Source organism: Oncorhynchus clarkii, chromosome 12 (assembly GCF_045791955.1).
Source record: "Oncorhynchus clarkii lewisi isolate Uvic-CL-2024 chromosome 12, UVic_Ocla_1.0, whole genome shotgun sequence".
Taxonomy (NCBI): Eukaryota; Metazoa; Chordata; class Actinopteri; order Salmoniformes; family Salmonidae; genus Oncorhynchus; species Oncorhynchus clarkii.
In genome coordinates this window covers 83,346,307-83,367,312 of record NC_092158.1, presented here as the reverse complement: position 1 = coordinate 83,367,312, position 21,006 = coordinate 83,346,307, and the positions used below count along the sequence as shown (strand labels likewise).

General features: G+C 44.8%; 1 protein-coding gene across 2 annotated transcripts in view; it reads left to right on the top strand.

The window, feature by feature from the left end:
* LOC139421516 (tumor necrosis factor receptor superfamily member 16-like) overlaps positions 1-20,525 on the top strand; it is a 46,880-nt gene extending 26,355 nt beyond the window's left edge. For both annotated transcript variants that reach the window (XM_071172480.1, XM_071172479.1), the window contains 3 exons: positions 9,345-9,582; positions 10,698-10,885; positions 16,786-20,525. In XM_071172480.1, coding sequence (XP_071028581.1) covers positions 9,345-9,582; positions 10,698-10,885; positions 16,786-16,832 — 473 coding nt within the window. In that variant the 3' untranslated portion in view covers positions 16,833-20,525. The remainder of the gene's footprint in view (positions 1-9,344; positions 9,583-10,697; positions 10,886-16,785) is intronic.
* The last annotated feature ends 481 nt before the right edge of the window (positions 20,526-21,006 follow it).

Below are 21,006 nucleotides of genomic sequence, written 5' to 3'. Positions count from 1 at the left end.
GAGCCCTGTCTGTGCCACATGGTTTTGTGTGTGAGCCCTGTCTGTGCCACATGGTTTAGTGTGTGAGCCCTGTCTGTGCCACATGGTTTAGTGTGTGAGCCCTGTCTGTGCCACATGGTCTACTGTGTGAGCCCTGTCTGTGCTACATGGTTTAGTGTGTGAGCCCTGTCTGTGCCACATGGTTTAGTGTGTGAGCCCTGTCTGTGCCACATGGTTTAGTGTGTGAGCCCTGTCTGTGCCACATGGTTTAGTGTGTGAGCCCTGTCTGTGCCACATGGTCTACTGTGTGAGCCCTGTCTGTGCCACATGGTCTACTGTGTGAGCCCTGTCTGTGCCACATGGTTTAGTGCGTGAGCCCTGTCTGTGCTACATGGTTTAGTGTGTGAGCCCTGTCTGTGCCACATGGTTTAGTGTGTGAGCCCTGTCTGTGCCACATGGTTTAGCGTGTGAGCCCTGTCTGTGCCACATGGTTTAGTGTGTGAGCCCTGTCTGTGCCACATGGTTTAGTGTGTGAGCCCTGTCTGTGCCACATGGTCTACTGTGTGAGCCCTGTCTGTGCTACATGGTTTAGTGTGTGAGCCCTGTCTGTGCCACATGGTTTAGTGTGTGAGCCCTGTCTGTGCCACATGGTTTAGTGTGTGAGCCCTGTCTGTGCCACATGGTCTACTGTGTGAGCCCTGTCTGTGCTACATGGTTTAGTGTGTGAGCCCTGTCTGTGCCACATGGTTTAGTGTGTGAGCCCTGTCTGTGCCACATGGTTTAGCGTGTGAGCCCTGTCTGTGCCACATGGTTTAGCGTGTGAGCCCTGTCTGTGCCACATGGTTTAGTGTGTGAGCCCTGTCTGTGCCACATGGTTTAGTGTGTGAGCCCTGTCTGTGCCACATGGTTTAGTGTGTGAGCCCTGTCTGTGCCACATGGTTTAGTGTGTGAGCCCTGTCTGTGCCACATGGTTTAGCGTGTGAGCCCTGTCTGTGCCACATGGTTTAGTGTGTGAGCCCTGTCTGTGCCACATGGTTTAGTGTGTGAGCCCTGTCTGTGCCACATGGTTTAGTGTGTGAGCCCTGTCTGTGCCACATGGTTTAGTGTGTGAGCCCTGTCTGTGCTACATGGTTTAGCGTGTGAGCCCTGTCTGTGCCACATGGTTTAGTGTGTGAGCCCTGTCTGTGCTACATGGTTTAGTGTGGCACCACTACGTTGGCAAGACAACAAAATACTACAGGAAAGACGGTGGTTTCGTGTGAGAGGCTCAGCCATGTTAGGATTTTGAAAGTCATGTAGTGCACACCTGGCATTACCCTACAAGTGGCCTACTGTAGCCAGCTAGCTAGCTAATAATACATTGTTTTTGTATTTACTTTCTAGGTTCTCCCACTGCCTCAGTTTTTTGGGTCCTTACAAAAACAAATATAATGGGCAATCTTCACGATATTTGCAGTGGTAACAAAGTGCAGCAAGCAGCCATGTCGATGAATGGAGACAGGGAAAAAAGTCTGTCACTAGAGTGGTATAATCCACTTTCAATTTCAATGAAAATAAATTGCAGACTGTCGGCCACCTTTCATAACTTGAAACTAGCATAGGCCACAACTACTGGAGGGATATCAGTGACGCACATAACACACAGCACCCCTTCTACCGGTGTGTGGGGGAGGGTTCTTGAAATGTAACATCCAATCAAAATCTTGCCTCTGGGAGCCAGTGGACCATTCAAACCGTTTTTGCAATAAAAAATTATCCAGATTTCGGCGGTTAACTCTTGATCTGATTGAATCTAGGCCTAACTCAGTCAATGTGTGTGATACTAGATTTAAATCTTGCTGACACAGTGTGTGTGTGTGTGTGTGTGTGTGTGTGTGTGTGTGTGTGTGTGTGTGTGTGTGTGCTTGTGTTTGCGCTTGTGTGTGTGTGTGCACGCACATATGTGTTTAAGTAGCTGCGGCAGGCATTTTCACATACTCCCTTCATATCCAGCTGTTTCCAAGTGGCAATCACTCACAATGAGAGAATGATTAGAGAGAGGGGGGGGGTGCATCAGATGTGCTGTGCTGTTCTGTGTGGACTGGAGGGTCGATAAGAGTGCTGGGGTTTCTACTGCTCACACTCAGGTTTCGCTGGGTGACCTTTATGAGCACCGAACACTGCAGCAGAACCCACACAGACTTAGACACTCTCTCAGCTTACATCTCTCTCTCTCGCTCAGCTCACATCTCTCTCTCAGCTCACATCTCTCTCAGCTCACATCTCTCTCTCTCATCCTCTCTCAGCTCACATATCTCTCTCTCTCTCTCTCTCTCTCTCTCTCAGCTCACATCTCGCTCTCTCATCCTCTCTCAGCTCACATCTCTTTATCTCTCTCTTTCTCAGCTCACATCTCTCCCTCTCTCATCCTCTCTCAGATCACATCTCTCTCTCTCTCCTTCCCTCTCTGTTCATCTCTTCATCTCTCAGCTCAGCGGTCTCTCTCCTCCACCATGCGGTTAGTTGTGTGTGTCGGTGAGTGTGCAGACTGTGTGTGTGACAGGGTTATTGCACAATTCCTTAAACACTAGAGTTGAGCTTTTCATGACTCAGTTTATCACCTACAGACCCTTCTTAGATAAAGAGGGAGAATTTCTTATTCTTATCTCTTCCCCACTCTCTCTTTCTCAGCCTCTCTTCTCCTCCCCTCTCTCCTTTCTCCCTTTCTCCCCGAGCAGCCTTGAGTGGTTAGGCCGAGGGAATAGAGGGGGAAAAGGGATGAGGGGAGGAGTGGGTCATTCAGTGCTTCACTGCTGCAGTGTAATTACTCCTGCTAATCAGAGCACTTTACAGCAGTGCTTCTGTTCCTCTTCTCCTCCATCCTCTCACCTCCTCTCTCCCCCTCCCCTCCTCTCTCCCCCACTCTCCCCCTCGCTCCCATACACTCTCCTAATACTGTCCCTTTCTGACTCTCTCTACCCCCACTCTCCCTATGAACTCTCACTCTCTATGGAAAGCAGAACGCCAACTTGAATCATTTCATCCGGAGAGAGAAGTGTCTGTGTGCGTGTGTGTGTGTGTGTGTGTGTGTGGTGTTTACAAGAGGCCTAGGCAGATAGAGATAGGCCGTAATGAGACAGTGGGAGAGTGTTCTCTGATAGATAAAGAGGTCATTGTGCGTGTGGTGTGTTTGATAACTGTCCTCCACCCCAACTTGACTGCAAGGAACCAAGGAGGGAGTACAGTGCCTTGTCTTTTTCTACATTTTGTTGTGTTACCGCCTGAATTTAACATGTATTCAATTGAGATGTTGTGTCACTGGCCTACACACAATACCCCATAATGTCAAAGTGGAATTATGTTTCTATACTTTTTTTGTTGTTGGACAAATTAATTAAAAATGAAAAGCTGAAATGTATTTGAGTCAATACGTAGTCAACCCCTTTGTTATGGGAAGCCTACAAATATGCTTAACAAGTCCCATAATAAGTTGCATGGACTCACTCTGTTCGCAATAATAGTGTTTAAGATGATTTTTGAATGACTACCTCATCTCTGTACCCCACACATACAATTATCTGTAATGTCCCTCAGTTGAGCAGTCAATTTCAAATACAGATTCAACCACAAAGACCAGGGAGGTTATCGAATGCCTCTCAAAAAGAAGGGCACCTATTGGCAGATGGGTTAAATATCCCATTGAATATCCCTTTGAGCATGGGGAAGTTATTAACTACACTTTGGATGGTGTATTAATACACCCAATCGCTACAAAGATACAGACATCCTTAATATAAAGTGTTATATTTGTGGCAAATCAATACATCACCTGTACCACTCTCCATATTTTCAAGTATAGTGGTGGCTGCATCATGTTATGGGTATGCTTGTAATCATTAAGGACTGGGGAGTTTTTCAGGATAAAAAATATATGGAATGGACGAAGCACAGGCAAAATCCTAGAGGAAACTTCAGTCTGCTTTCCACCAGACATTTGGAGATGAATTTGCCTTTCAGCAGGACAATAAACTAAAACACAAGGCCACATTTACACTACAGTTGCTTACCAAGAAGACAATAAATGTTCCTGAGTGGCCTAGTTACAGTTTTGACTTAAATCTACTTGAAGATTGCTGCCAAGGGTGCTTCTACAAAGTGTTGACTCAGGGGTGTGAATACTTATGTAAGTGAGATATTTCTGCATTTCATGTCCTAATACATTTGCAAAAACAATAAAAAAAACGTGTTCACTTTGTCATATTTGTGTGTAGATGGGTGAGGAAAACATCTACTTAATCCATTTTGAATTCAGGCTGTAACAACTAAATGTGGAGTAAGTCAAGGCGTATGAATGCTTTCTGAAGGCACTGTACAGGGTTAACTTTACAATACAAAACCTAGAATGCCAAATAAAATACAATTGAATAGCATTTCTCTATCCTCCTCCACTCCCCCTAATAAACAGTTATTCACCAGCCTGGGCTCATAAAAGCTCAGGGAAGTTTTATTTGTTTCAGAGACGTTTAAAATCCATTGAAGCTGAAATAAAACAGTTAAACCACGGCTGCCTTTGGGTAACACGCTTAGCCGACCGAGACAGGCACTGGAGCCGCAGGTTTATTTCCCGGTTAACTGCCTTACTTTCTAGATCAGCACAGGGCTGATGCATACATGCAGGTAAGCATGAGATATGAGAGAAAAACAGAGAGAAATAGAATAGGGAGAAAGAGAGAGAAAGAAGGCAAGGGTTTCAGAGGAATATAGAAAGAAAGAGAAAAGAGAAAAAGAGATACAGAAGGTTTGTGTTGGTGACAGTGAGTGTTGAGTCACTCTGACTCACTGTGATCACCCCAGATTGCCATCCGTAGGGTACCGGATGAAATGGACACGGCTATCAGAACTCACACACACCGTCTCCAAAGGTGTGAATAAATGGTGTGTGTGTGTCTGTGGTCATTGTAGAATTATATGGCTGACGCTGTCGCTGCATGCACTGTATGACTCACACAGTGGAAAAAGTGGAAAGAGGGGAATTTGAAGTGATTGTGGAAATCTCATCTTTGGGATCCTCTTGTTTTACCACCATAATGCTAAACTGACTGTAACTGATTGGTGAATAGAGATGGAAGGAGAAGCGCACTTCCTGAAAGTTCAAGCATGTTCTGTTACACCTGCACTGGGACTGACAGACTGGAAACGTGACTACCATTCCTACTGGCAACATCACTTGTGACCTGACCTTGGCCTAAAATAATTCCCTGGAATCGATACCATGCCTTTAAATAGGTTGAGTTTTATTTTTGTGTCTTGGTGTGACGTGGCTGTGAGCAGGGAGTGTCCAGTGTGGAACGGTATTCTCTACAGTTTCAGTAAACCTACGGACAAAGGAATGTCCTGTCATCGCCAAGGAAACAGCCAGGAGATATCAAAGTCTTAACAAGCTGCAGAATTTAACAAATGTACCCTAAGACTCCCATCAGTGTCCCTGGGGAGCGTAAATAAATATGCATTCAATCAATGTGGATTTTTTTTTTGAAAAATAGCCTTGTCAGTAATAAAAAGAAGGGCTGAATTTTGACAGTTCGTTATTATTGTGATGGTCCACTGCTTAACATTGTGTCAAACTGTCAAGAGACCACATCACTGACCAAGACTGCCATTTCATACTTCACTGTGTTCTTAAAGTTCCATTGCAGACATTTTTATCTCAATATCAAATCATTTCTGTGTAACGATTAAGTACTTTACAGTGATTGTTTTGAATTAAAATGGTCAAAAATAAAGAAAAATAGCTTCTTAGCAAAGAGCAATTTCTCAAGTGGGGTGGGGAAAACTGAAAACTAGCTGTTATTGGCAGAGAGGTTTGGAACTCTTTCTTATTGGTCTATTAACTAATTTACAGCCTGGTGATGTCAATACTCCATCCCACCAAAACAGGCAGAAATTTCAGGCAGTATTTTCAAACAGTTCTTTCACTAAAATGGCATTATCATAATTTTCCCAATTTCACAGTGTTATACCAACCTCACTCATAGTGTGGAAATATCCACTCACCAGCCAGTTTATTAGGTACACCACCACGTTTCATAAAAATGGATCACTCTTACAGACAGTGAGTCACTTGGCCATGGCTTGCTATCTAAAGCAGGCAGCCAGGCATCGAGGCATTCAGTTCCTGTTCGATTGAATGTTAGAATGGGCATAACGAGTGACCTAAGTGACTTTGAGTCTGGTTTGATCGTCGGTGCCAGGCGCGCCGGATCCAGTATCTCAGAAACAGCTGGCCTCCTGGGCTTTTCACGAAGAGAATGGTGCAACAAACACAAAATCCAGTCAACGGCAGTCCTGTGGGGGACAACAACTTGTGGATAAGCAACGGCGAAGGAGAATTACAAGAATCGGGCAAGCTAACAGGAGTACCACAAACAGACAAATAACGGCGCAGTATAACAGTGTGCAGAACGACATCTCGGGAACGCACAACTCGTCGGTCCTTGTCACGGATGGACTATTGCAGAAAACCACCAAACTGGGTTCCTCTCCTATCAGTTAAAAACAAGAAGAAGCGGCTCCAGTGGGCACGCGATCACCAACACTGGACAATTGAGGAGTAGAAAAATGTTCCCTGGTCCGACAAATCCCGGTTCTTGTTGCTTTATGCTGATGGCAGAGTCAGGATTTGACGTAAGCAGCATGAGTCCATGGACCCATCCTGCCTGGTGTCAACAGACCAACATCCTGCCTGGTGTCAACAGACCAACATCTTGCCTGGTGTCAACAGACCAACATCCTGCCTGGTGTCAACAGACCAACATCCTGCCTGGTGTCAACAGACCAACATCCTGCCTGGTGTCAACAGACCAACATCCTGCCTGGTGTCAACAGACCAACATCCTGCCTGGTGTCAACAGACCAACATCCTGCCTGGTGTCAACAGACCAACATCCCTGTGGAATGTTTCTGACATATTATTTGAGGGTTGAGGAAGCCTGCATGGGGTTCTGTTCTGTTGGGGATTACTCCTTCATAATCACACCACCACAGAGAGAGACAAGGCCCATCTCCACCATCCACCACACTCCCCTCGGGGTGTGGATACTGGCAGACATTCTGTAACTACATCTAATGCTTGAAGCATAACAGTTTTATTACACAACACACACAGTAGGAGTGCGTGACACAGCAGATAACAGGGTAACCACTACAAAGAACATGACTGAGTTGTCCTGTGCTGTATGTACGTTGCCAAGGGATGCAGAAGCAAGAAGGCCTCTGGGCAGCCATGGTGAATGGTGCTGCTGGCACACTGGAAAATAGCAGTTGTTCATTAATGCAATTTACAGAGAAACAGAAAGAGAGAGAGGAAATGGGACAATTTATAAAAATGTCTCCTCTTTAGTGAGTTAAGCCTGATGAAAACCAGACCCCTCCAGTAGCACAGAGAGAGAGAGAGAGAGAGAGAGAGAGAGAGAGAGAGAGAGAGAGAGAGAGAGAGAGAGAGAGAGTTCCTACTGCTGCCCTCCCAGGCCTGGCCTGCAGCACCAGAGGTTAAGCTGAACACACTGACCCTCTAAAGCCCTTGACTTTGTACTGCGGGTACTCCACATGGTGTGTGTCATGTTATGTACAGAGATCACAGTCATGGTCCCATATAGAGAAGAACTTGGAGTGCGTCCCTAATGGCACCCTATTCCCTATATAATAGTGCACTACTTTTGACCAGAGCCCTCTGAGTTCTGGTCAAAAGTAATGCACTATGTAGGAAATAGGGTGCCCTTTGGGATGCGGCCCTGGTGAGAGAGTCATGGTGCTGCTGGGCTTGGGTTATTATGTGGGTGAGTGACAGTTTGCCTCCCATTTCCTCCTCCTCTAGAAGCATTCCCCCTTTTTCTCCAGGTAGCATCTTAGCCGGAGCCCATCTGCCTATAAGAACTAGAGGTCGACCGATTCTGATTTTTCAACGCCGATACCGATTATTGGAGGACCAAAAAAGCCGCTACCGATTAATCGGCCGATTTGTATTTATTTATTTGTAATAATAACAATTACAACAATACTGAATGAACACTTATTTTAACTTAATATAATACATCAATAAAATAAATGTAGCCTCAAATAAATAATGAAACATGTTCAATTTGGTTTAAATAATGCAAAAACAAAGTGTTGGAGAAGAAAGTAAAAGTGCAATATGTGCCATGAGAGAAAGCTAACGTTTAAGTTCCTTGCTCAGAACATGAGAACATATGAAAGCTGGTGGTTCCTTTTAACATGAGTCTTCAATATTCCCAGGTAAGAAGTTTTAGGTTGTAGTTATTATAGGAATTATAGGACAATTTCTCTCTATACCATTTGTATTTCATTAACCTTTCACTATTGGATGTTCTTATAGGCACTTTAGTATTGCCAGTGTAACAGTATAGCTTCCGTCCCTCTCCTCGCTCCTACCTGGGCTCGAGCCAGGAACACAACGACAACAGCCACCCTCGAAGCAGCATTACCCATCGCTCCACAAAAGCCGCGGCCCTGGCAGGGCAAGGGGAACAACTACTCCAAGTCTCAGAGAGAGTGATGTTTGAAACGCTATTAGCGCGCACCCCGCTAACTAGCTAGCCATTTCACATCGGTTACACTAGCCTAATCTCGGGAGTTGATAGGCTTGAAGCCATAAACAGCTGCTGGCAAACTCAGGAAAATACTGTTTGAATGAACGCTTACGAGGCTGCTGCTGCCTACCATCGCTCAGTCAGACTGCTCTATCAAATCATAGACTTAGTTATAACATGATAACACACAGAAATACGAGCCTTAGGTCATTAATATGGCCAAATCCGGAAACTGTTATCTAGAAAATAAAACGTTTATTCTTTCAGTGAAATAGGGAACCGTTACGTATTTTATCTAACGGGTGGCATCCATAAGTCTAAATATTCCTGTTACATTGCACAACCTTCAATGTTATTATATAAAATTCTGGCAAATTAGGTGGCCCAAACTGTTGCATATACTGACTCTGTGTGCAATGAACGCAAGAGAACTAGAACTAGTGGACTAGTTAACTGTAAGGTTGCAAGATTGTGTCCCCCGAGCTGACAAGGTAAAAATCTGTCGTTCTACCCCTGAATGAGAAAGTTAACCCACCGTTCCTAGGCCATCATTGAAAATAAGAATGTGTTCTTAACTGACTTGCCTAGTTAAATAAATATTAAATAAAGGTGTTAGAAAAAATCTGTGTCCGGCCAAATCTGTGTCCAAAAATACAGATTTGCGATTGTTATGAAAACTTGAAATCGGCCATTCCAATTAATAAGAACAAGCATTCACATGTGTCCTGTCTTATATAATAGCATTCTCTCCTTTTTCCTCTCTTCCTTCACTCTCCTTAGATCCTCTCCTCCCGTCCTACACGTCTCCCACCACTCCCGTGGACCGGTCTTCCCCCTCTTTCACAGACATCTTCCCACCAGACAGCTCCAGCAGCCCCTCCCCGGGGGGAGAGAGCACCACGGCCCAGCCCAGCCCTCACTTCATCAGACCGGGCTTCAACGAGAACCTCATCCCCATCTACTGCTCCATCCTGGCTGCTGTGGTGGTGGGGCTGGTGGCCTACATCGTCTTCAAAAGGTGAGGGGCCATGGAGTGGGAGCATAGACAAATCAGGGAGATAGGATATGAGCACAGGTAGAAGCAGCTATCACACAGATAGAAGCAGCTATCACACAGATAGGACCAGAGACAAAGCAGGGAGGATGATACATGTATGCAGACAGTGGGCTCAGGCTGGAGGAGGGAGAGAGAGTGAACTAGGACAGAGAGGTTGACTTGTCAGGGAAGGGGAATGACAGGCAGGATGGTGTTTGAGTGATGTAGCCCATGGCTAAAGAAAGTCAGGGAGCCCAAAATATTCAGGCCTGTTGTGGAATGGCAAGATATTGACCCAGTTACACCACATGATTACACACACATGCACGCACGCACGCACGCACGCACACACACACACACACACACACACACACACACACACACACACACACACACACACACACAGACACACACACACACACACACACACACACACACACACACACACACACACACACACACACACACAATAATGCATTTCAAAGGTCACACACTCAAAGTAAAAAGATTGACAGAGGTGAGTGACATATTTAACATTAGAAATTACGCACACAGATGCACGCACACATTCACACACACAAGCATTTGCACACAACACATACACGCCAATTCAGACACACCATGTACCAAGTAAACAAGCTCATCATCAAATCCAGTATCGATTGTAAAGTGCAGTCCAGTTGAAATCCGAGTGGCTACTTCGTCAACACAAACAGTTACGGGGCTACTTTAATATCTGTCTCCTTCCACTGTATAAACAGGTCCAACACGGTCTGTTAAAAGGCCTTGATTGACTGATTGATTAGATTGGATCATTACGACTAGGAGGCTGTTCCAGCCAGAGACAACATTACAGTAAAAATGACTGAGGATAAAACCACTATGAAGCCAGAAGGCTTGTTTCCCTGCTGGTCCTTCATGTTTACTGGAAGACTTTCAGAGATGTTTGATGACTGATCTCTCCTCGTCCCTTCCACGTTTCCTGATGACCATCCCAATCACAAAACGTCCATTACTTGTATCACATCAATTAAACCACTTCTGGGAACACAGTGTTGTGGGCTTGACTCACTTCTTCTCCGTTCACACCTTCCCAGGTGGAACAGCTGCAAGCAGAACAAACAGCCGGCTAACAACCACCAAGTCACAGCAGCCAATCAAACGGTGACGCCGGAGGGGGAGAAGCTGCACAGCGACAGCGGCATCTCAGTGGACAGCCAGAGTCTGCAGGAGCAGCAGCATGCAGCCCAGGCCCAGACACAGACACACAGACAGGAACAGATAGGTGAGCTCTACAACACACATTGTACACTTAGCTAGATGCTGTAATGGAAGTCTGTATGTCTGTGTGTTCACCTGTTGGGTCTGTATGGAGATTCTATGCTAGCTGGACTAGGCATATAGAGATGAAAGTGGTAACAAAGTGAATTTAGGATACATATTTTATTATTGTACATAGCGAGTCTCAGATATTATCCCGTTGTGTGTACATACTTAGATACGACTTTGGAAATGTCACCAAAGAAGTCTTAACATGGGAGGTTATGAAGGTGGGAAGGATGAGTAGTCTACACAATTTACATCTGATATCTGTGTTTTACCAATGTACAGTATACCCCTTTACCTATGCTACATGTGACCCAGCCTTTGATATTTGAGAGAGAGAGAGAGAGAGAGAGAGAGAGAGAGAGAGAGAGAGAGAGAGAGAGAGAGAGAGAGAGAGGACAGGGTGGTCCAGTATTCGGTGGGAGACAGCACCACTGCCTTGTGGGAAATACATGATGAATGGTCGTGAAGGAGCAGAGCAACTTTTTAAACGGAACAAGTGAAAACAAAAGCAAGAGCTTCAGGAAGGTGAAGTGGTCTCTCTATAGAGCCTGGAGCAACCTATCTTCCTTTCATTTAAAAATCCATGGCAGAGACACAGTCAGTCCTCTTATACTGAGGAGAACCATGCTCTACTTACTCCTCTCTCCATCTCTTTAGCTCTTTCAACTTATCTCTCTCTTTCTGTGTCTCTCTACATATCTACTCTTTCTCCCTCCCTTTCTATCTCCCCTTTTCTTTATCTCTCTCTCTGGAGTCTCAGTGGCGTGGCACAGTTTCTATCCACTCAGAGGAGTGATAGAGAGAGCTTTGTCGTCAACCTCCTAAGTGCTGAGCCAGAGCCTAAGGGGCCCCACACATCCAGTGACTCAGCATCTCTCTCTATGCAGTTATGAATGCATAACTGAAGAAGTTATGAAGTAGTAATGAGGTAGTTCAGAAGACAATTATAAAGTTATGTTCGTGAATCGTGAGTTAACTTATGCACCATTACCTGATCTGACCCGGGACCTCTGCTGTTTTGGATCTTACCCACAACCTAAATGCATACCCATGCCCATGTGATGTCTGGGAAGCCTGGGAAATGCTGCTATTGTTTTGTTTTGTGTTGTGGGAATTCTATTCATTTCCCCCCACTCAGAAATGCAAAGCCTCAGTATAATGGAGAAAAGGGGGCATCTTTTCCTGGGGATTAGCATGTGATTGGGTCATTGAGTAGATGCCCGCCCCTTTAACCCTTGTCTCTTTGTGTGATTGGCTCATTAGCAGGTGTTGTGTGATGGAGGCCAGGCCCGATCCCCCTGCCTGTTTAAATCTGATCCAGCAACAGTGTTTAATGTCTGCTAATTAGCGTCAGCACTGTCTTCTGGCGCAGAAGCCATTAAAATACAGTACTGCACACAGCATGCTGTGGGCTGGGCGGCTACTCCACTAGTAAATGGGGACTTGTTAAAATATAAAAACACCCAAGGGGGTGAGAATATGTACAATAAATCATATGGATTTCCGTTTTCAAATGAACCATATTTTACACATACAGTATGACTGAAAGCCCACAGCAGTCTTGGTAGACGGTGTCATACCCAGTCAAAACAAGTCAATTAAGATTTCAAGTGAAATATGAAAATCTATAAAAGATACCCTGTGCTTTGATTGACAAGCTCAAAAGGACTCCCTGCCTTGGGGTAAGAACTCCCAAAAGACTTACAGACATCTATAATAAGTCTTCTCTACTCTCCAGTGCAATCTGGTGATCTTTTAAATAGCAATCTGTCTTTTCCTTCTGAGGCCCCTTCCCCTTTACGCTGGAGTATTCCTTCCTCAAGGGGCAGAGGGATGTTTAAAATTTAAATGAGACTCAAACCTCTCACTCATCTCTCATCATCGTGCCTCTGTCCTTAATCTGATCCCATTCTCTACCTGAACAATAGTCTCGGAAACTGTCAATCAAAGTCTGCTCGTCCCAGGTTAGAGGGGCAGTGGGCTAATGCTAGTGTAGTACAACGCTAGTGTAGTAGGAGAGTAGCTAGTGTAGTAGGAAAGTAACTATTAGGGGTAGGAGAGTAGCTAGTGCAGTATGAGAGTAGCTAGTAAGATAGAAGAGTAGCTAGTGGGGTAGGAGAGTAGCTAGTGGGGTAGGAGAGTAGCTAGTGGGGTAGAGGAGTAGCTGGTAGGGTATGAGAGTAGCTAGTGGGGTAGGAGAGTAGCTAGTGGGGTAGGAGAGTAACTAGTAGGGTAGAAGAGTAGCTAGAGGGGTAGGAGAGTAGCTAGTGCATTGGGAGAGTAGCTAGTGCAGTAGGAGAGGAGCTAGCATAGTAGGAGAGTAGCTAATGGGGTAGGGGAGTAACTAGTAGGGTAGGAGTGTAGCTAGTAGGGTAGGAGAGTAGCTAGTGGGGTAGGAGAGTAGATAGATGGTAGGAGAGTAGCTAGTAGGGTAGGAGAGGAGCTAGATGGGTAGGATAATAGTTAGTGGGGTAGGAGAGGAGCTAGATGGGTTGGAGAGTAGATAGATGGTAGGAGAGTAGCTAGTAGGGTAGGAGAGGAGCTAGATGGGTAGGATAGTAGTTTGTGGGGTAGGAGAGTAGCTAGATGGGTAGGAGAGTAGCTAGTGGGGTAGAAGAGTAGCTAGATGGGTATGAGAGTAGCTAGATGGGTAGGATAGTAGTTAGTGGGGTAGGAGAGTAGCTAGTGGGGTAGGAGAGTAGCTAGAGGGGTAGGAGAGTAGACAGTAGGGTAGGAGAGAAGCTAGTAGATTAGGAGAGTAGCCAGTGGGGTAGGAGAGTAACTAGTAGCGTAGAAGAGTAGCTAGATGGTTAGGAGAGTAGCTAGTGCATTGGGAGAGTAGCTAGTGTGGTAGGAGAGTAGCTAGCTAGTGGGGTAGGAGAGAAGCTAGATAGTAGGATAAGAGAGTAGCTGGTGGGGTAGGAGAGTAGCTAGTAGGGTAGGAGAGTTGCTAGTAGAGTAGGGGAGTAGCTTGTGGGGTGGGAGAGTAGCTAGTAGGGTAGAAGAGTAGCTAGATGGTTAGGAGAGTAGCTAGTGCATTGGGAGAGTAGCTAGTAGAGTAGGAGAGTAGCTAGTGTAGTAGGAGAGTAGCTAGTGGGGTAGGAGAGTAGCTAGTGGGGAAGAAGAGTAGCTAGTATAGTAGAAGAGTAGCTAGTAGAGTAGGAGAGTAGCTAGTGGGGAAGAAGAGTAGCTAGTATAGTAGAAGAGTAGCTAGTAGAGTAGGAGAGTAGCTAGTGGGGTAGGAGAGTAGTTAGTGTAGTAGAAGAGTAGCTAGTAGAGTAGGAGAGTAGCTAGTGGGGTAGGAGAGTAGCTAGTAGGATAGAAGAGTAGCTAGATGGGTAGGATAGTAGTTGGTGGGGTAGGAGAGTAGCTAGTGGGGAAGAAGAGTAGCTAGTGTAGTAGAAGAGTAGCTAGTAGAGTAGGAGAGTAGCTAGTGGGGTAGGAGAGTAGCTAGTGGGGAAGAAGAGTAGCTAGTATAGTAGAAGAGTAGCTAGTAGAGTAGGAGAGTAGCTAGTGGGGTAGGAGAGTAGCTAGTGGGGAAGAAGAGTAGCTAGTATAGTAGAAGAGTAGCTAGTAGAGTAGGAGAGTAGCTAGTGGGGTAGGAGAGTAGCTAGTAGGGTAGAATAGTAGCTAGATGGGTAGGATAGTAGTTAGTGGGGTAGGAGAGTAGCTAGTGGGGAAGAAGAGTAGCTAGTATAGTAGATGAGTAGCTAGTAGAGTAGGAGAGTAGCTAGTGGGGTAGAAGAGTAGCTAGTAGAGTAGGAGAGTAGCTAGTGGGGTAGAAGATTAGCTAGTAGAGTAGGATAGTAGTTAGTGGGGTAGGAGAGTAGCTAGTGGGGAAGAAGAGTAGCTAGTATAGTAGAAGAGTAGCTAGTAGAGTAGGAGAGTAGCTAGTGGGGAAGAAGAGTAGCTAGTATAGTAGAAGAGTAGCTAGTGGAGTAGGAGAGTAGCTAGTGGGGTAGGAGAGTAGTTAGTGGGGTAGGAGAGTAGCTAGTAGGGTAGAAGAGTAGCTAGATGGGTAGGATAGTAGTTAGTGGGGTAGGAGAGTAGCTAGTGGGGAAGAAGAGTAGCTAGTGTAGTAGAAGAGTAGCTAGTAGAGTAGGAGAGTAGCTAGTGGGGTAGGAGAGTAGTTAGTGCAGTAGAAAGCTGGTGTAGTAGGGAGTAAAGCCCTTTCTGTTGAGGAGGCAGCCCTGGGATGTGGATGAGGTAGACAGCAAGAGAGCAGGACAAATACTGACGTATTGCGTTGTCCAAAGCACTTTGAGACTAAATGAAGAGCTATACGTATAAATGCTAATCCATTATTGGTATTAATCATGAATAAATGTAACATATTGTAGTGAGGACCTCTGTATTGAGTAAAATAGAATAACTTGAGTCTGTATTGACTCAGTTCTAAAAGAAAGAGGGATGGCAGTGGTGGGAGGGGTACAGTGTGACAATCAGACAGAGAAGCTAGGGCCAGGTCACATTTACATTTTACATGTACACTTTGGTAATTAGGGCCAATGCTCTGACTTAAAGTCAGTGCATTCAATTAAGGTAGGTAAGACAACCACAAATCACAGTCCCTCTTTAAGCAAAATCCCATCACAGAGAGGGTCATCGAATGTGAGGAGGAATGTGAGACGCCTCAAGGTGCCAGAGGCAATGACATACATGTAACTGCCGGCTGATTGACAGATAGTGTATGAGGGGTCTGGTTAGGGCTGGTCAGGGCTGGTCAAATGACCCTGGGGCAACATAAAGTAATCAGCATGTCTCCTGTATTCCATTCTTGCCATTAAGAGGAGAGCAGTTGATTGCCTATTCACTACCGATCTCAATCTCAGTCTTAATCAGCTATCTTTAAAGCTTAGGAGTGGGCTGAAATTAAATCAGCAACGGCTGAACATGCTAATGGAAGATCGACTGTTAGATCGACTATTCTGAACATGCCCAGTAGAATTTAATCTGATAAAGACTGGTCAATAGCTTAGAATTGGAATGGGTGAAACAGTGGTTCCCATTTAAAGCAACCATTAGATTTTCTGTGTCAACAATATTTATCAGGGAAGCCTCCAACTGACTCAGTAGGTTAACATTTGCAGTCTAGGGAGGGCTGCATGAACCATTCAAAGTGGAGATCCTGAAGAGGAACACAAGTATTTTGCTGCTATCATGAAAAGACAGAATGATTCAGCATGTCTGCAGTGTCTGTCATGCCTGCAGGATGGCTGTCTAAACAGGAAGGAGAACAAGTCACAGACTGCATGACGTGCTCTGGAGAGAATCAACATGAATAACGAGAGCTAAAGGAGAGCCAGAGAAAAAAGAGAGTATTTCAGAAAAAAAATGGAATGTGTGTAGAATGAGAGAAGATAGACTGTAGCAGAAGCTCCGCCTCTGTGTGCACCACATACACTTAAACAGGCCTGATGATGTCATAGCGTGGTTGATACAAAAAAGCCCTTCTTGTGAACCTTTAGAATTAGAGCTCTCTTCTGGCTGGCACAGGGGTGCATTGATCAAGACAAAAAAACAACCAGTGAGCTCGGAGCTCCTCTAAAAAATGCCTCTGCATTCCGGAAGCGTTTCCATGGCACCCCTCAACTGACAACAGGTTGTGAGGGCTTGTGGGAAAAGGGGACATTTGTCCCACTTCCTCCCTCCCTGTAGTAATGAGTTCAGTGAAACAGTTGAGGGGTTGATGAGTTTGTGACCTCACAAGGCCCCCTACAGGGCAAAGTGTGTCAGAGTGGACACAGCATCATAGACCGCTGACCACTGATACTGTGTTACTTCATACGACCAGAGAACATCTGCATGCTTCACCACTGATCATATATGTTTTTAACATGTTTCTCTCTCTCTCAGTGGTGAGGGTGGATGGGGGACCTGACTCACCTCCCCCCCAGGTCTGAGGAAGAGGAGAAGCCGCTGACAGGAAGGAGGAAAAGGAGGAGAGGGGGAAGTGGGGTTGCCATGGAAACCTTGATGTGGGAATGGACATACAGTATAAGAGTACAGACTGAGTGGGCTTCTTGGATACAACAAGGAAGTTGACGACATTATCGCCCCTTTTCACCAAGTGTGGCCACTGGTTTCTGACTGGCCTCTTGTCCCAGTATGGACCCTTATTAGACAGACTGGAGCATCAGAGGCTGACCCAGTATCTCTACACAGAACTCAACTCTGCCAGTGTGTCTTTGAACACTAAACCTCTCCGCCAGTACCAACCCTAACACCAACGCCAAACGCCAAACACCAACCCTAACACCAACCCTCTGTCTCAAGTCACTAAAGTTGCAATATCACTACCACCCATAATCCAAGAAGCATCACTGTGTTAGATATCCTGGTCTCCATCTTTTCTGTCAGCTGGTGAGGACCAATCATTATGAAAAGTGTGTTAGTATGTTATCCCATGAAGGAGTTTCATCCTGTGTCCCCATAAGTTCACTGCCAACTTCCTTTGACCATTTGCTAAAATTATTATTCATCCACCCCCCGATTCCCCCCTACTCACTCACATCATCAAATGTTTGTGCCTCAGAGGTAGATAAACTTTCTGTCCCCTCTCTCCCCTTGTCTGTACTCTCTCTCTCTCAGCGTGTAACTATTTGTCCCTCTTTCCATCCCTCCATCTATACCTATCCTATCCTAGTGTGTTCTCAGGGCAAGTCCTGCAGTAGTCTCTCCTTCACACCCCCAGACTGTCTTCTCAGACCTCAGCAGCAGCCTGTTGTAATCCTCCATGGGATCCTGTCTGATAGTATCCCACTGTTATCTATTCAACACAACTGCTGCGTTTAGATGGTACGAGGTAGACGGTGTCCGGATGTCATTGTTTTCAATGAGAGCACGACGGTAAATGCCGTTGAGGTCACGGTAGACAGGACATGCCACCAGAGTTAAAATATTTAAACTTTTGTTGTCTGTCGTAGCGTTGTTTTCTACCGGATGTTGATTTGCACTGTTTGTTTACCGAAATCACCATAGCAACACATACCGTCCTGCTGGCTTGCTTTCTTCTTGTATGATGGTTTCTGCGTCCCTCGTCTAAATGCAGCATTAGTCACCCATTCCAAAATCTCCTATCCTTTTTCTTTACCACAGACACAGACATTCCTAAGGTGTACAGGGACGGACACATTTGTGTTGTTGTTATACTGTTGCCTCTGATTACTGCTCTCCTATTCTCATTGGCTGTGGATCATTCCATCATTCTGTCACCACAACATGATACACCACCCCTCCTCTGTTTTCTGACACACTTGACTCCTTTTCTCCATCCAACATGGACTCCAGGATTCTGTTGGAATGATTCATGCTTTGAATGTAACAGATTCTAGATGTTTCTCTCATGTCTGTTTGTGGCACATCCGCCTCTCTTAGTGGTTTGAGTTACAAGGCCTCCTCAGCAGTGCAGCTCCATTACCCCAGGAGCTGTGATATGCAATGTGAGGAGCAATTTTGGACTGTTGAACATTGCTGACTCATTGACCTGACGCGTAATGTGATGTCCAACTGCCAAAAATGGAACTGGTGACATCATCAGAAAGAGGCTCTGCAGTATCAGTATTCGAGGCTGTTCCATGGTAGCCTGGCGAGAGTTGTCTAGAAATAGTATACAGTTTATATACAAACACTGTATAGTAGGCTATACTCAAGACTCCCCTTAATTATCCATTATATTGTACTTGCTAATGAGTGGAGACATGGGACACTCGTCAGAGACTTCCGTCTCACTGAAATAAACACAAGCACTTGCACACACACACTCACGTGCAGATATGTGTGTGTGCTAAAGAGTGTGCGGTGGCGCTAATGTGTCTGCTGCGGTATGGTATGGTAGGGGTATGGGTGTAAACACAGGGGCCATTAGGGAGACATTCCTGACAGGCAGGTATAATTACCTCAGGGTTTCAGGTTCATTTAGCTTCACTCAGTCAGCTGGCTCTCATCTGAATCCCTCTGTTCTGTACTGCACAGAGACATACAGAACGCTTTTAAAGTGGCAACAATGTGACATTACCATTACTCACCTCTCATGTGTCAGAGAGCAGTGACATTTTACTGTATCACAATAGTGATCTGAAGCACTTATACACCCCCCCCCCCCCCCCCGACACACACACACACACAGTCTCTCTGATGATAAACTGTATGTATGTGTTGCCTTGGATCACTTTTGTATGTATCTATATTGGCACGCAGCATACTGAACACGCAGTAGGTATTAGATGTTAGCAATGTAGCTACGCTTACTGTAACTGTACTGCTTTGAAGTCCAGGTTTGATTCCCAGGGACATGCGATTACTCAGGGTCCCTTTGGTGTGGTTTGGTGCTTGAATTTAGATGTAGGTAGATAGCAAAGTAGAGATATTAGCAGAGATACGTTTGTGTGTTGTGAGCGAGAGAGAGATAATCTGGCGTAGCAAAGATACAGTAGGGAAGACGCTCTCATAGTAGTGAGTTTTGAGGCTTTTGAATAGAAAACACACCCACACTATATTCCCCCTGGGGGCCTCTTTCTGCTTGTGACATATCCAGTGGCTTTACACACACAGTGTTTCACACAATATTATTGACAGCAGTGTGATTCATATTGCTCCACAATGGAAGTGCAGTAGGACCCAGTGGACCAACAGATTGGCATAATACCACTGACTGACAGGAGGGACTGTCATCAACGACTGGTGAACAACTGAACCTTTCACTGTGGCTGGCGGCCCCACGGGCCCAATCTAACACTGTGCTGTCTCACAGGTGAATATAGGTGTCAATATAGAATCTACAGTATGACTCAATCTGTACTGTTCCTCCACAGCAGGGGACACTGGTAGAGTGAAGGGCGATAATATAAGAATGTAAAGCTGAATAACGTTACAGACATAAATATGCAAAACATTCAATGTTCTTCTATTGTTTTTGTTATGAATATTATTCTCTTTTTTGAAATCAGTATTTTTTTGTAAACGGTTTCTTGTTTTAGCACTTATTAGATGTAATAGGCACACTTAAAGACTGTGCTATACAAGTGCCTGTGTACAGAGTCAGGTGTGTTTGAGTTATGTTCAGAACACTTTCTGTTGTTCTTCTTCCGTTTTTATTCTCACTTGTTGTATGATCTGTGTTTTGTTTCATCATTTGAGTGTTAATGAAGGTTTCAGGAAGTATAGGCCATAGGTTAAAACGTACTACTAATGTTGTTGAAATCCATATAGCATCATCTACGTACATGCCATCTGCTGTGGTTCTATTTTACCGACCACAATATACTCTACCTACAGTGCAAAAGTGGCAATATGTGATGAGCATGACCAGTATGTTTTTACATGTTCAGTTTGTCCAGAGGTTGTGGACAGACATGCCATGTATGAGGAGGATTCACTGTGATTCTCTATGGTAATATCCAAGATATAATAAATCCCCACAGAAATTTCAGACCCCTCCCCCCCAAAAGCTGAATGTTACATGTACTTACCTATTAGTGTAAAATGCATTGTGTAAATGTGAATTTCTTAGAGTTGTTACAATATATAAATACACTATAAAATTGAAAAAGCAAACAAATGAATTATCTGATAGAATAAAAACAAATGTAATTGCACCTTTGTCAAGTCATTTGTCCTCAATACTGAATGTTGATAATGTAGCAAGTCAGCTGATGGATTCTCATTCCCTACTGTGAATTTGTTGTTGCTTGGAATATAGTGGACACAATAAACTGAAATATGCTTCTTCGCTTAAAACATCTAAAATTGCCAATGTTTAACACGGGTAGTCGGCTATCTCTCCCGGGGAATCCTTGATTACAACAATATTGGACAGCACCCAGTACAAACTCTCCCGACCCTCATCTATAACTGATCTTTTATCAACAGTTACAGGAATAATCTCTGTGGGTTTGTGTCTCACTGACAGTTTTGGCTTTCTGTATGAAAATACCTAAAAGGTTCCCCTTTAGAATTACCCTCAAAGTATTTCTGAAAAAGGCCTCAAGCTAATGAAAATAAAATGTTAAAACCACAAAGTATGGAGCATGTGACCTTAGCCAAACCACAGTTAAAAACAGGACCATATGTGAGGGT